General features: G+C 41.8%; 1 protein-coding gene across 1 annotated transcript in view; it reads right to left on the bottom strand.

Moving 5' to 3' along the window:
- Positions 1-14,320, bottom strand: part of LOC126416782 (lysosomal-trafficking regulator) — a 603,504-nt gene that overhangs the window by 498,879 nt on the left and 90,305 nt on the right. Inside the window, exons 10-11 of the mRNA XM_050084644.1 lie at positions 9,469-9,772; positions 6,308-6,522 (exon numbers count right to left, since the gene is read on the bottom strand). Coding sequence (XP_049940601.1) covers positions 6,308-6,522; positions 9,469-9,772 — 519 coding nt within the window. The remainder of the gene's footprint in view (positions 1-6,307; positions 6,523-9,468; positions 9,773-14,320) is intronic.

Raw genomic sequence — 14,320 nt, forward strand, 5'->3', positions numbered from 1 at the left:
AATTTGAGTAATGTATATTGTTAACCATGAACCACGGACCTTGCCACTGGTGGAGAGGCTTGCGTGACTCAGCTATACAGATAGATGTACCGTAAGTGCAACCACAACAGTGGGATATCTGTTGAGAGACCTGACAAATGTGTGGTTCCTGAAGAGGGGCAACAGTCTTTTCAGTAGTTGCGGAGGCAAAAGTCTGGATGATTGACTGATCTGGTCTTCTAACACTAACCAAAACAGCCTTGCTGTGCTGGTACTGCGAACGACTGAAAGCAAGGGGAAACTACAGCCGTAATTTTTCCCGAGGGCATGCAGCTTTACCATATGCTTAAATGATGATGGCGTCCTCTTGGGTAAAATATTCTGGATGTAAAATAGTCCCCCATTCGGATCTCCAGGCGGAGACTACTCAGGAGGGCGTCGTTCTCAGGAGAAAGAAAACTGGCATTCTATGGATTGGAGTGTGGAATGTCAGATCCCTTAATCGGGCAGGTAGATTAGAAAATTTAAAAAGGGGAATGGATAGGATAAAGTCAGATATAGTGGGAATTAGTGAAGTTCGGTGGCAGGAGGAACAAGACTTCTGATCAGGAGAATACAGGGTTATAAATACAAAAACAAATAGGGGTAAAGCTGGAGTAGGTTTCATAATGAATAAAAAAATAAGAGTGCGGGTACGCTACTACAAACAGCATAGTGAACGCATTATTGTGGCCAAGATAGACACGAAGCCCACGCCTACCACTGTAGTACATGTTTATATGCCAACTAACTCTGCAAATGATGAAGAGACTGATGAGATAAATAAAATTATTCAGATAGTGAAGGGAGACGAAAATTTATTAGTCATGGGTGACTGGAATTCGACAGTAGGAAAAGAAAGAGAAGGAAACATAGTAGGTGAATATGGAATGGGGGTAAGGAATGAGAGACGAAGCAGTTTGGTAGAATTTTGCACAGAGCATAATTTAATCATAGCTAACACTTGGTTCAAGAATCACGAAAGAAGGTTGTATACATGGAAGAGGTCTGGAGATAATGCAAGGTTTCAGATAGATTATATAAAGACAGAGATTTAGGAACCAGGTTTTAATTTCCAGGGGCAGATGTGGACTCTGACCACAATCTAATGGTTAAGAACTGTAGGTTAAAATTGACGAAACTGCAGGAATTTAAGGAGATGGGACCTGGATAAACAGACTAAACCAGAGGATGTAGAGAGTTTCAGGGTGAGCATTAGGGAACAATTGAGAAGAATGGGGGAAAGAAACACAGTAGAAGAAGAATGGGTAGCTTTATGAGATGAAATAGTGAAGGCAACAGAGGATCAAGTACGTAAAAAAACGAGGGCTAGTAGAAATCCTTGGGTGACAGAAGATATTTCGAATTTAATTGATGAAAGGAGAAAATATAAAAATGCAGTAAATGAAGCGGGCAAAAAGGAATACAAACGTCTCAAAAATGAGATCAACAGGAAGTGCAAAATGACTAAGCAGGGATGGCTAGAGACAAATGTAAGGATGTAGAGGCATATATCACTAGGGTAAGATAGATACTACCTACAGGAAAATTAAAGAGACCTTTGAAGAAAAGAGAACCACTTGTATGAATATCAAGAGCTCAGGCTTAAGACAAGGTGACTGCCTATCACCATTACTGTTCAACTGTGCACTGGAATACATAATGAAAGAATGGTACAAGGACAATCCAAAGGTGATAAGAAATGGAAGTGCAAAAGATGATATTAGCTTAAACTGCTTGGGATTCGCTGATGATCTTGCTCTCCTAGCCAACACCATTCAAGAAGCCAGGCAACAAGTGAAACCACTACAAGAAATAGCAGAGAAAGTGGGCCTTAGAATATCATTTGAAAAAAAAAAAACGGAGATTATGCTAACTTTTTTTTTTCTTTTTTTTTTTTGTTTTTGGGCGCAAAACTTCTATGGTTATTAGCGCCCGGTCCGTGACTTAGGAAACAGTAAAAAACCGAAATTGAAAACCAGCAGCAATGGGAACGAAAGTCATAAAATTGGAGAAACTAAAAGCAGAAGGAAGGCTTAAAAATCCACTACAGAAAGGGGTTGGTTGTCCCCAAAAAAAGCTTCAAATGACTGACGTCATTTCACTGGCACTAATAAACTTGAGAACGCGGTCGGCTGAGCGCATGTCATCTGCTAAAATCGACGATATATCAGGCGATAGCTGTAGACGGGAGCGTAACGGATTAAAATAGAGGCACTCAATTAAAAGGTGTCTTACCGTCCACAGCTGAGAGCAGTGGGGACAGAGTGGCGGAGGATCGCCGCTTAAAAGATGTCGATGGCTAAAAAGAGAGTGCCCTATCCGGAGTCTAGTTCAAATTACCTCCTCCCGACGACGCGTTCGGGAGGATGAGGTCCAAGCACAAGGAAGAGCTTTCATGTCCCGCAATTTATTATGGGTAAGTGTCGACCATTGCGTGTGCCACAAATGAACAACACGTCGACATAGAACGCTCCGTAGATCGGCGAAGGGAATTGATTGAATAGCTGGCCGAGGAAGAGAGACTGCAGCCTTGGCTGCAATATCGGCCGCCTCATTTCCACAGATACCAACGTGTCCCGGGAGCCAGAGGAACGCCACCGAGACACCCCCCAGGTGGAGCAAGCGCAGACAGTCCTGAATCCGGTGGACCAGAGGGTGCACAGGATAAAGAGCTTGGAGACTTAGGAGAGAGCTGAGAGAATCTGAGCAGATAACGTACTGTATCCGCTGATGGCGGCGGATGTAGTGGACAGCCTGGAGAACAGCGTAAAGCTCCGCAGTATAAACCGAACACTGGTCGGGAAGCCGAAAGTGATTTGGGGTGTCGCCAACAATATAGGCACTCCCTACACCTAACGATGTTTTCGAGCCGTCGGTGTAAATAAATGTGGCGTCCGTCATTTGTGCACATAGAGCAGCAAATGCCCGACAATAAACAAGTGAAGGGGTACCATCCTTGGGAAATCGACAAAGGTCACGGAGCAGGCAGATCCGGGGACGGAGCCAAGGCGGTGCTGTACCCCAAGTTGTCAGAAGGTTTTAGGAAAGCGGAAGGAAAGAGAATGGAGCAGTTGACGGAAGCGGACTCCCGGTTTATTTATATTATGCTAACTGATCCACTACTTGCAAACAAAATTACAATAGGAGAACAGGAAATCAAAATTGTTGATAATTTAAATATTTAGGCGAAATAATAACATCCAATCTAAATGAGAAGCCATCATGGCAGAATAGAATAAAAAAACTGAACTACGCAAATTACATTACCAAAACTACATACATAAAAAAAGGCTATCTATAGATGCAAAATTAAAACACTATAAAACAGTTACACAACCAGAAATAACGTATGCAGCTGAAACTATCTATAAAACAACTAATACAGCAGAAATTGACAGAATACTAAAAATTGAAAGAAGAATAATTAGGACCTGTATAAATAAACAGTATAAAATAAATGGACATTGGAGAATAGCATCAAATGAAACAGTATATAAGAAAATAGATCCAGTCATGAGCACGATTAGGAAGAAATCCATCTCATTCTTTGGACATCTGATGAGAACTCCAGAAAACAGAATTAGTAAAAAAATAATACAAAAATTGTGGAATAGCAAGAGCCACATTAAATGGATCACAGAAATTAAGGAAGATATAAAAGAACTCCAAATTACAGTAGATGACCTAAAAAACAAGATAGAGAAAACCAGAATACTGCAAGACCCGCAAACCAGACTACAAATTAAAATCAATAAAAGGAGTACAGGAAGAGTGGTCTCAGATGAAGAAAGAATGAAAATGTCTGAAAGAATGAAGAAATATTGGGCAGACAGAAGAGCAAAACACCTTTCATATAAGAAAAGACTAATAATTATATTACCTAAATATCCTATTAAGTTATTGTTGAGCCAAATTGTATCCCTGCGTAACAACTTGTTTACAACTTTGTATTTTTGACTAGAGTTGTCCAATGAAGGCCATAAAATAAATAATAATAATAATAATAATAATAATAATAATAAACAACAAGAGCTCAGATGAAAACCCAGTTCTAAGCAAAGAAGGGAAAGTAGAAAGGTGGAAGGAGTATATAGAGAGTCTATACAAGGGCGATGTACTTGAGGGCAATGTTATGGAAAAGGAAGAGGATGTAGATGAAGATGAAATGGGAGATACGATACTGCGTGAAGAGTTTGACAGAGCACTGAAAGACCTGAGTTGAAACAAGGCCCCGGGAGCAGACAACATTCCAATAGAACTTGGGAGAGTCAGCCCTGACAAAACTCTACCATCTGGTGAGCAATATGTATGAGACAGGCAAAATACCCTCAGACTTCAACAAGAACATAATACTTCCAATCCCAAAGAAAGCAGGTGTTGACAGATGTGAAAATTACTAAACTATCAGTTTAATAAGTCACAGCTGCAAAATACTAACACGAATTCTTTACAGACAAATGGAAAAACTGGTAGAAGCCGACCTCGGGGAAGATCAGTTTGGATTCCACAGAAATGTTGTAACACATGAGGCAATACTGACCCTACAGCTTATCTTAGAAGATTTGCTAAGGAAAGGCAAACCTACGTTTCTAGCATTTGTAGACTTAGAGAAAGCTTTTGACAATGTTGACTGGAATACTCTCTTTCAAATTCTGAAGGTGGCAGGGGTAAAATACAAGGAGCAAAAGGCTACTTACAATTTGTACAGAAACCAGATGGCAGTTATAAGAGTCGAGGGGTGTGAAAGGGAAGCAGTGGTTGGGAAGGGAGTAAGACAGGGTTGTAGCCTCTCCCCAATGTTATTCAATCTGTATAATGAGCAAGCAGTAAAGGAAACAAAAGAAAGAAATAAAAATTTTGAGGTTCGCTGATGACATTGTAATTCTGTCAGAGACAGCAACGGATCTGGAAGAGCAGTTGAACAGAATGGGCAGTGTCTTGAGAGGAGGATATAAGATGAACATCAACAAAAGCAAAACACGGATAATGGAATGCAGTCGAATTAAGTCGGGTGATGCTGAGGAAATTAGATTAGGAAGTGAGACGCTTAAAGTAGTAAAGGAGTTTTGCTATTTGGGGAGCAAAATAACTGATGATGGTCGAAGTAGAGAGGATATAAAATGTAGACTGGCAATGGCAAGGAAAGTGTTTCTGAAGAAGAGAAATTGGTTAACATCGAGGGTAGATTTAAGTGTCAGGAAGTCATTTCTGAAAGTATTTGTATGGAGTGTAGCCATGTATGGAAGCGAAACATGGACGATAAATAGTTTGGACAAGAAGAGAATAGAAGCTTTCAAAATATGGTGCTACAGAGGATTGCTGAAGATTAGATGGGTAGATCACAAAACTAATGGCAAGGTATTGATTAAAATGGGGAGAAGAGAAATTTGTGGCACAACTCGACTAGAAGAAGGGATTGATTGGTAGGACGTGTTCTTAGGCATCAAGGGATCACCAATTTAGTATTGGAGGGCAGCATGGAGGGTAAAAATTGTAGAGGGATACCAAGATATGAATACACCAAGCAGATTCAGAAGGATGTAGGTTGCAGTAGGTACTGGCAGATGAAGAAGCTGGCACAAAATAGGGTAGCATGGAGAGCTGCATCAAACCAGTCTCTGGACTGAAGATCACAACAACAACAACAAGAACATATTGCTAAAATTACAAAAGAGAGAGTACAGGAGAATCAACTCACAACACTGCTGATAGGAACACTTAAATTAGAAAAGAGTGTTTAAAGCTTTTATACTTAAATATTTCTTTTTCTAAGAGGAAAGATGAATTGGCTGAGGAATGCCAGAAGGGGGAGTAGAAAGACAGATTTTACTTCATCGTTTCCTACCTTCCTCCTTCCTCTCAACCTCGGGTTTGAGTGACCTGCTCCTCTCATTGATCTTTCCCAATGAAATTCCCTCTCTTTCCTCAAGAAGGAATTTACAGTGCCTATGGCTATGGATATTATTTTATAATGTATGTGTTTCCATCAGCATTGCTATAATTTTCACCTCCTGAATTTAATTACTGGTAATGCTTCATATCTCTTTGTAACTTTAACAATTTTCTCAACTTTTTTTTAAAATACAAATAATGTACTTTCTTGCATGGAGCCAAAATTATTGTGTTTTTTCCCCCATAACTAGCAGTGGATTTACTTGGATAACAGTTCAGGAAACCTTAAGAGTTTAATATACCATGAAATGCATTGCTGCTAAATCAGAACAGTTATGAAAACATGAAGGAAAAATCCAAATTATAACAAATCAGCAAATAATGCATTACTGACCTTCCCACTCCTTCTCCAGATATGTAACCTTCAGCTACAAAGAGCAAGTCTGATGATGACGATGACCAGCGGGAGCATACAGAACAACTTTTGTTTCTTTCTGTTACGACAGCACCCAATTCACGGTACAGTGCCCTTTCCAGAAGGGCGAAAGTAAGCCGTCTCACACGTTTATTGCCTCCAGCTTGTTCTAGGATACCAACGAGGGCAATAACCTGTAAAATGCAATGAAACAGGTTACGCACTAACAATCATAAATCTGTAAATTTTATTTGCAAGCAATTTAAGAAGAAGTGTTCAGCACACAAAGGCACTGTGTTTAGTAATATCTTATACTGGTAAATAAATCACCAGTTTTTGTCAACCAAAAGAATAATGACCTATAATCAATATTAATGTAGCCCTGGATTTTGTACAGTTTAATTACAGTACACACCTTATTAGTTATTGAGCCCCTTTTTGGACCAGCTTCCACCTGTGTGTATGCTTCTCCAAGGCATGAAGCTAGCTCTCTGCCCCCCTCCTCCTCCTCCTCCTCCTCTATTCTCAACATTGGTGGCCTCATGTGGTAAATCTCTATCAAAATACCATAACAACTCTACAACAACGGTCAGAGTTTTCTAGTATATCTATAGATCTCCTGGGGGATTTATGATTCTCAGTCTACTTTATTAATTTTTTTTATATATGAACAATCACTTCACAATGCTGGAGTCACTGGTCTTTAAGACAAATGAGCCAAATAGTGGACAGGAATGCTGAATGGAGATATTCCATTTATTGCCAAAAGTTCTTTCTTATATCCCCACCCTGCCCTGCCCCGAACAGTATCTTGACATGCTGTGGATTCATACTGCAGAATAAGAAATGTTACTGTACAATCTATTTCCAGTTCTCAAAAAGAATGTATGAGACTGTCAAGATAGAAAGTTGGATGCTGGTCTGCATTTTTAATAGCTGTTTATGTCCTGTCCAGCCGTGTCCATAGACATAACCTTAATTTAGATATGAAAGACATTAAAATCAAAACAGAAGATGAGACAAGCAGTATTTTAAGTTTTTAATTGCAATTCCAGACATCTAAGCATACGCTTCTGCACCACCACCACCACCACCACCACCACCACCACCACCACCACCAACAACAACAACAACAAAAACAACATGTATGTAGTATTACTTGATAAACTGAACTGCAAATGCAGTTGCAGAGGGGACTAACTTCTTGTCCATGTTACTCACTGGGTACTATAGTTGAGTTGGCATAAGTTGATGCCCAACAGTTGCACTGAGCTGGGCATGGCAGCTTTGGAGGCTTACCTCAATGTAATGTGATTTTGTAAACATCTCCACAGCAACACCTCAGTGTTGTCATAGTCCTGTAGACAGCTACGAGCTGTCAGGGATCATCTTATTTCATCTCGACTACACACTTCCCAGTCCACAATACTTACCTCACAGTGCAAACGTGGAAAGAGATCATGAAAATGCCTTAGTAGACAACTGCAACTCCTCACTGTTAATGCCATTAAATTTACTGATGACAAGAAGAAGGAAAGAGTGACAGTGCTGGACTTCAAGGCTGGTGGTCAAAGTCTGAGAACAACTGTTGTGTATATGAGATTCAGTTTTATAAACTACAAGAATAAATGGTGCATTTGTATGAATGAAATGATACAGTTTCTGTAAATGGCATCATAATAAGCTAGATTTTTATTAAAAAAATGAAGTACCAGACTTGAAGTAACAAGTAGCTCATGCAAAAAAACACAGATTCATTTACAGTAAACTGCGAATAAACGTTAGTACAGTTAGCAGTCGGTGGCCTCAGTTGGCTGAGATGCAGTCGTGTGTGTGTGTGAATTGTGTTTGCGTGAGTGTGTATGTGTGTGTTTGTCATCTATTTTTTTGATGAAGGCCTTACTGGCCGAGATCTTTCTTTGTGACAGTCTTTTTGTTGTGGCTATCTGTGACTCAGCACCTCCGCTATATGATAAGTGGCAACTTTCATAATAACGTTACATTCCATCCTGGACTTTCTATTGCTTGATTTTAGCATGGTTATAGCATGCAAGAACTTTTGTCAAATAAAAATGCAACTCAATATTTAACTACTATGCTACGCAGGGCATTGGTGTAGTATGCAACATCGTTCCACTCCTACAGGTACCCGAGAGTACGTATTCACTACATCCCCTCCCCTCCCTGGCCATGTCTCAAGTCTTCTTTACTAAGTAATACAAGAAAAACTGTTCTCTGCACCCAGGATGCAACAGCAGTCACTCCAAACACAGGTCACTTACAAAAACACAACTTCAAACATTATTTTTCACAAACACTAGTCTAGAAAATACTGTGAAAGTGCCCAAAACAGAGAAACACAAATGGGAGAAACCTAGACCAATGAACTCCAAACACAGTAGTAGTATTTTACTGGGAGTGTCATGGTCCTATTTGGCAGTATGCATTTCAAATCTCCATCAACTCATTTTGATCAGAATTTTGATGGTTTCTTTACAGTATTTTGGGTAACCTCCAAATTGATTACTCATATGTGTCAGTTCACAAATCATTCCTTCTCCTTCCAAAAAAGCTAGAATTCTGCCTGCTTACATATCAGTGGCAAGGAGAGGGGGAGGGGATTAGTGGAGTGGGAGAGAGGGAGGGGGAGGAGGAGGGGAGGAGGAGAGGGGGAATACGGGAGGGGGATAAGGGGGGGGGGGGTGTGACACAGGAGGGGTGATAAGGGACAGGGGATAAGGGAGGGGGGATAAGGGAGGGGGGATAAGGGAGGGGGGATAAGGGAGGGGCATAAGGGAGGGGCATAAGGGAGGGGCATAAGGGAGGGGCATAAGGGAGGGGGAGGGGATTAGTGGGCTGTGGGAGGAGGAGGTATAGGAGGAGGGGAGGGGGAGTGGCAAGAGCAGAGGGGAGAATTGAGAGGGGGAATGGGGGGAGGGGAGGGGATACATGGGGAGGGGAGGGGATACATGGGGAGGGGAGGGGATACATGGGGAGGGGAGAGAGGGAGGGGGAGAGGGAGGGGGAGAGGGAGAGTTTCAGTTAACTTATTTTGCACACACATTGAAATTAGCATAGGTATCTGACGACTGCTTTCAGCAATGCCAAATGGAATAGAGGTTTGGTGCTGGCATACTCACTAATGTGCGAGGCTGGAAACAGCAGCAGGTCCCGCAGTGCCTCATAGCACGCAGTACTCGTTCCCTCACAGCAGGTACAGACAGCAGGCGCACTAATACTGTGAAGACAGCAGACACACGGCAATATGATGCATCGAGGGGGCCCGGAACATGGTGGTGCGTTGGAGTTGAGCTTGTGGAGATCACGCCTGCTGCACCGGGTGCTGGGGCTGAGGTGCGCCTTGATCGGCGAGTTGCCTGCTGCACGAGTTCTAGTTGCGTGCGTTTCAACGTAGACACAAGGCGGGCTACGTTGTCGACCAACCTGTGGTGGGAGAGAGAGATACTGTGTTTCGCTCAGGGATTTAACTGCTGAAGAGATAAACACTACTCAAGGGATGGAGGTGTGATTGCATAGGAAATTTATTTCATGATAGGTGATGCAAAACTTCGATAAAGAGGTACAGGGTTGTCTGAACAGATGTAGCAATGAGCTCCCTTCTGCAAACATATCTCGACCCACAAATGTTGGAATGTGCACTGGCAAGGTGGTGAGAGTAATGTAGACATTATAAATTTATCTTTTTTGATACAACTGATAAATATAATTCCTGTGGCTTACTTTAGTGCTGAATATCCAACTTCTGTCCACTCTTTAGACTTTGTCCAAGTTTTTGACATAATGGCAAATTAAGCTATTGTTCCCAGTAACAAAGTAGTATACAAAATGATCAATTTTTGTGAGACTTACTTGCTTTCAGAAATGTTCACCCACATATGCTGTTTATCCACTGTAAGCATGACATTACGTGGCCGAATACCCGAGAACATTTCAAAATTGTCACAGGCTGGGGAAGCCTAAAATCACAAATCATAACTCCAATTCTCCACAAAGCTTTTTATATGCCATACATACTTCATGCAATATGCTACCACACATTTGTTAGAAATTTTTATTATCAACGTAATTCCCTGTCATTCTTCCATTATCATATTGTGCTGCAACGCAATAAATTCTTGTGAGCATCTTCCCATGCACCGTTTACATGTAACATCATTGATATAGGTAAATTAAGTTTAAACTTGGCTATTACATCGACGGTGGAAAGAGAGACAGCTCCTCTTACCTTTTACAAGCAGTCAATACAGCAAAAGTGTGAAAGGTGTGCAAGGTAATAAAGAGACAGTGATGGAAGAAACTGGTAGGGTTAGGAAAAAATGGAGCAACTAAAACACAGTGGCCACAAACTGTCACTAATAAGAGGAAAAAAGAAGAGAAAAAGAAAACATACAAAATGTATCGACCGTCTTGTAAACAGGGAGCCTTGATCTTCTTGTAAATCTTCTCCTCCTGTACGGCATGGCTGTGTGCTTCGTGCGGCTCCCTCAAGTAAAATGAGCATGCAGCTGCCTGTACAGCGGATGTACGTCAGAGATAAGACTGGGCGCGGCAGGAAGTAGCGCGCTGATAATCCAACATGGCGGACCGGAAGCTTAATTTTCCAGCAGATCGTGCTCTGTTAAAACTAAGAGCGCGATCCGCCGTGGCGCTGCGGCTGCCAGGCGAAGCTCGTTCAAGGTCACCCACCAATATGGCGGCGCACACAGCCATACACAAGATGTCCCACATTTCTGGAGGACACGGTGAATTGTTTCAATATTACAGCAAAAAACAGTGACAGAACAGCTATAACATTAGATAACTCCAATTTGAACTAAAATTGACAGGCTGGTGAGAAATTTATTCTTCTTTAAGTTACCTTATTTTACACATACATTCCATTGCCATGGAAAACCTTGGCATCAGATGCAGTAGAAACCTAAAAATCTTCCAGTCTTGTGTAATTCATAAAAATCAATAGTGCTAAACAATGTAGGTGACTGTTGGATGAAGCTGCCATTGTTTTTCCACACATGCCACTACGGATGACAAAAATTATGGACGTACTGAGAATGTGTTCATTGAGTATAAACTGATATGAAGACATGCGAGGGCAAACACTTCTCAATCTAACGCAAACAAACTTTTTGATATTTGGCATCTTAAGTGATGCATTTCCCATCAGCATTTATGTTAACACTGAATGTCACAGACACACTTACTGCAAAGAGAACAACACATTTCACCAGCACAGTATACTGAATTTTCACGATGATTACCTGCACTTCTATGTACTACATCTGGGCTATTCTAACAACAAGGATATAAGCATGAGGCAACAATGTATTTCGGGAAAATTACTACACGGAGCCATGAACCTTGCCATGTCGGTGTGCCTCTTATGACTCAGCAATACAGACAACAGTACCAATGTTAGGCGCGTAATGGGTCCCCTTAGGGATATGGCGGCTAAGGAGGGGAAGAAATCCAGTGTGCACTCCGTGTGCATTCCGGGTGGAGTCATTCCTAATGTGGAAAGGGTCCTTCCAGATCCCATCAAGAGCACAGGGTGCAGCCAGCTGCAGGTGGTGGTACATGTCGGCACTAATGACATGTGTCGCTTTGGATCTGAGGAAATTCTCTCTGGATTCCAGCGGTTATCTGATTTGGTGAAGGCTGCCGGTCTTGCTTACAAGATGAAGGCAGAGCTCACAATGTGCAGCATCGTTGACAGAACCGACTGTGGACCTTCGGTGCAGAGCCAGGTGGAGTGTCTGAATCAGAGGCTCAGACGGTTTTGCGAACGTGTTGGCTGCAGATTCCTTGACTTGCACCATAGGGTGGTGGGGTTTCGGGTTCTGCTGGATAGGTCAGGAGTTCACTACACTCAGCTGGCGGCTACACGGGTAGCGGAGGCTGTGTGGCGTGGACTGGGCGGTTTTTTAGGTTAGAAGGCCTTGGGAAAGTATGGGGTGGGCTGCAATCTCAAAGGGTGCATGGCAAATACATGACGTGCTTGGATCAAGGAACAGTCGGAATTGTAGTTGTAAATTGTTGTAGTTGTGCTGGGAAAGTCCCTGAGCTTCAAGTGCTAATAGAAAGCACAGAAGCTGAAATCGTTATAGGTACAGAAAGCTGGCTAAAGCCTGAAATAAGTTCTGCAGAAATTTTTATGAAGTCTCAGACGGTGATCAGGAAAGATAGATTAGGTAGAATTGGTGGTTGAGTGTTTGTGTCTGTCAGTGGTGGTTTTTCTTGTAGTGAAGTCGTAGATACTCCGTGTGAATTGGTGTGGGTAAGGTTATACTTAACACCCGAACTAAGTTAATAATTGGCTCTTTCTACTGACCCCCAGGCTCCAATGATATAGTTGCTGAACAGTTCAGAGAAAATTTGAGTCTCATAACAAATAAATATCCCACTCATATGGTTATAGTTGGTGGGGACTTCAACCTTCCCTCAATATGTTGGCAAAAATACTTGTTCAAAACCGGTGGTAGGCAGAAAACACCTTCCGAGATTGTCCTAAATGCTTTCTAAAACACCTTCCGAGATTGTCCTAAATGCTTTCTCTGAAAATTATTTTGAGCAGTTAGTCCACGAACCCACGCAAATTGTAAATGGTTGCAAAAACACACTTGACCTCTTAGCCACAAACAATCCAGAGCTAATAGAGAGCATCATGAGTGATACAGGGATTAGTGATCACAAGGTCGTTGTAGCTAGGCTCAATACCGTTTCTTCCAAATCCACCAGAAACAAGCACAAAATAATTTTATTTAAAAAAGCGGATAAAGTGTCACTAAAAGCCTTCCTAAGAGACAATCTCCATTCCTTCCGAACTGACTATGCAAATGTAGACAAGATGTGGCTCAAATTCAAAGATATAGTAGCAACAGCAATTGAGACATTCATACCTCATAAATTGGTTAGAGATGGAACTGATCCCCCATGGTACACAAAACAGGTCCGAACGCTGTTGCAGAGGCAACGGAAAAAGCATGCGAAGTCCAGAAGAAGGCGAAATCCCGAAGATTGGCTAAAATTTACAGATGCGCAAAATTTGGCACGGACTTCAATGCGAGATGCCTTTAATAGGTTCCACAACGAAACATTGTCTCGAAATTTGGTAGAAAATCTGAAGAAATTCTGTTCGTATGTAAAGTACACAAGCGGCAAGACGCAGTCAATACCTTCACTGCGCAGTGCCGATGGTACTGTTACCGACGACTGTGCCGCTAAAGCAGAGTTATTGAACGCAGTTTTCCGAAATTCCTTCACCACGGAAGGTGAATGGAATATTCCAGAATTTGAAACATGAACAGCTGCTAGCATGAGTTTCTTAGAAGTAGATACCTTAGGGGTTGCGAAGCAACTCAAATCGCTTGATACGGGCAAGGCTTCAGGTCCAGATTGTATACCGATTACGTTCCTTTCAGATTACGCTGATACAATAGCTCCCTACTTAACAGTCATATACAACCACTCGCTCACCGATAGATCTGTACCTACAGATTGGAAAATTGCGCAGGTCACACCAGTGTTTAAGAAGGGTAGTAGGAGTAATCCATCGAACTACAGACCTATATCATTGACGTCGGTTTGCAGTAGGGTTTTGGAGCATATACTGTATTCAAACATTACGATTCACCTCAAAGGGAACGATCTATTGATATGTAATCAGCATGGTTTCAGAAAACATCGTTCTTGTGCAACACAGCTAGCTCTTCATTCGCACGAAGTAATGGCCTCTATCAACAGGGGATCTCAAGTTGATTCCATATTTCTAAATTTCCAGAAAGCTTTTGACACCATTCCTCACAAGCGACTTCTAATAAAGCTGCGGTCCTATGGGGTATCGTCTCAGTTGCGCGACTGGATTCGTGATTTCCTGTCAGGAAGGTCGCAGTTCGTAGTAATGGATGGCAAATCATCGAGTAAAACTGAAGTCATATCAGCTGTTCCCCAGGGAAGCGTCCTGGGACCTCTGCT

Source organism: Schistocerca serialis, chromosome 8 (assembly GCF_023864345.2).
Source record: "Schistocerca serialis cubense isolate TAMUIC-IGC-003099 chromosome 8, iqSchSeri2.2, whole genome shotgun sequence".
Classification (NCBI taxonomy): Eukaryota; Metazoa; Arthropoda; class Insecta; order Orthoptera; family Acrididae; genus Schistocerca; species Schistocerca serialis.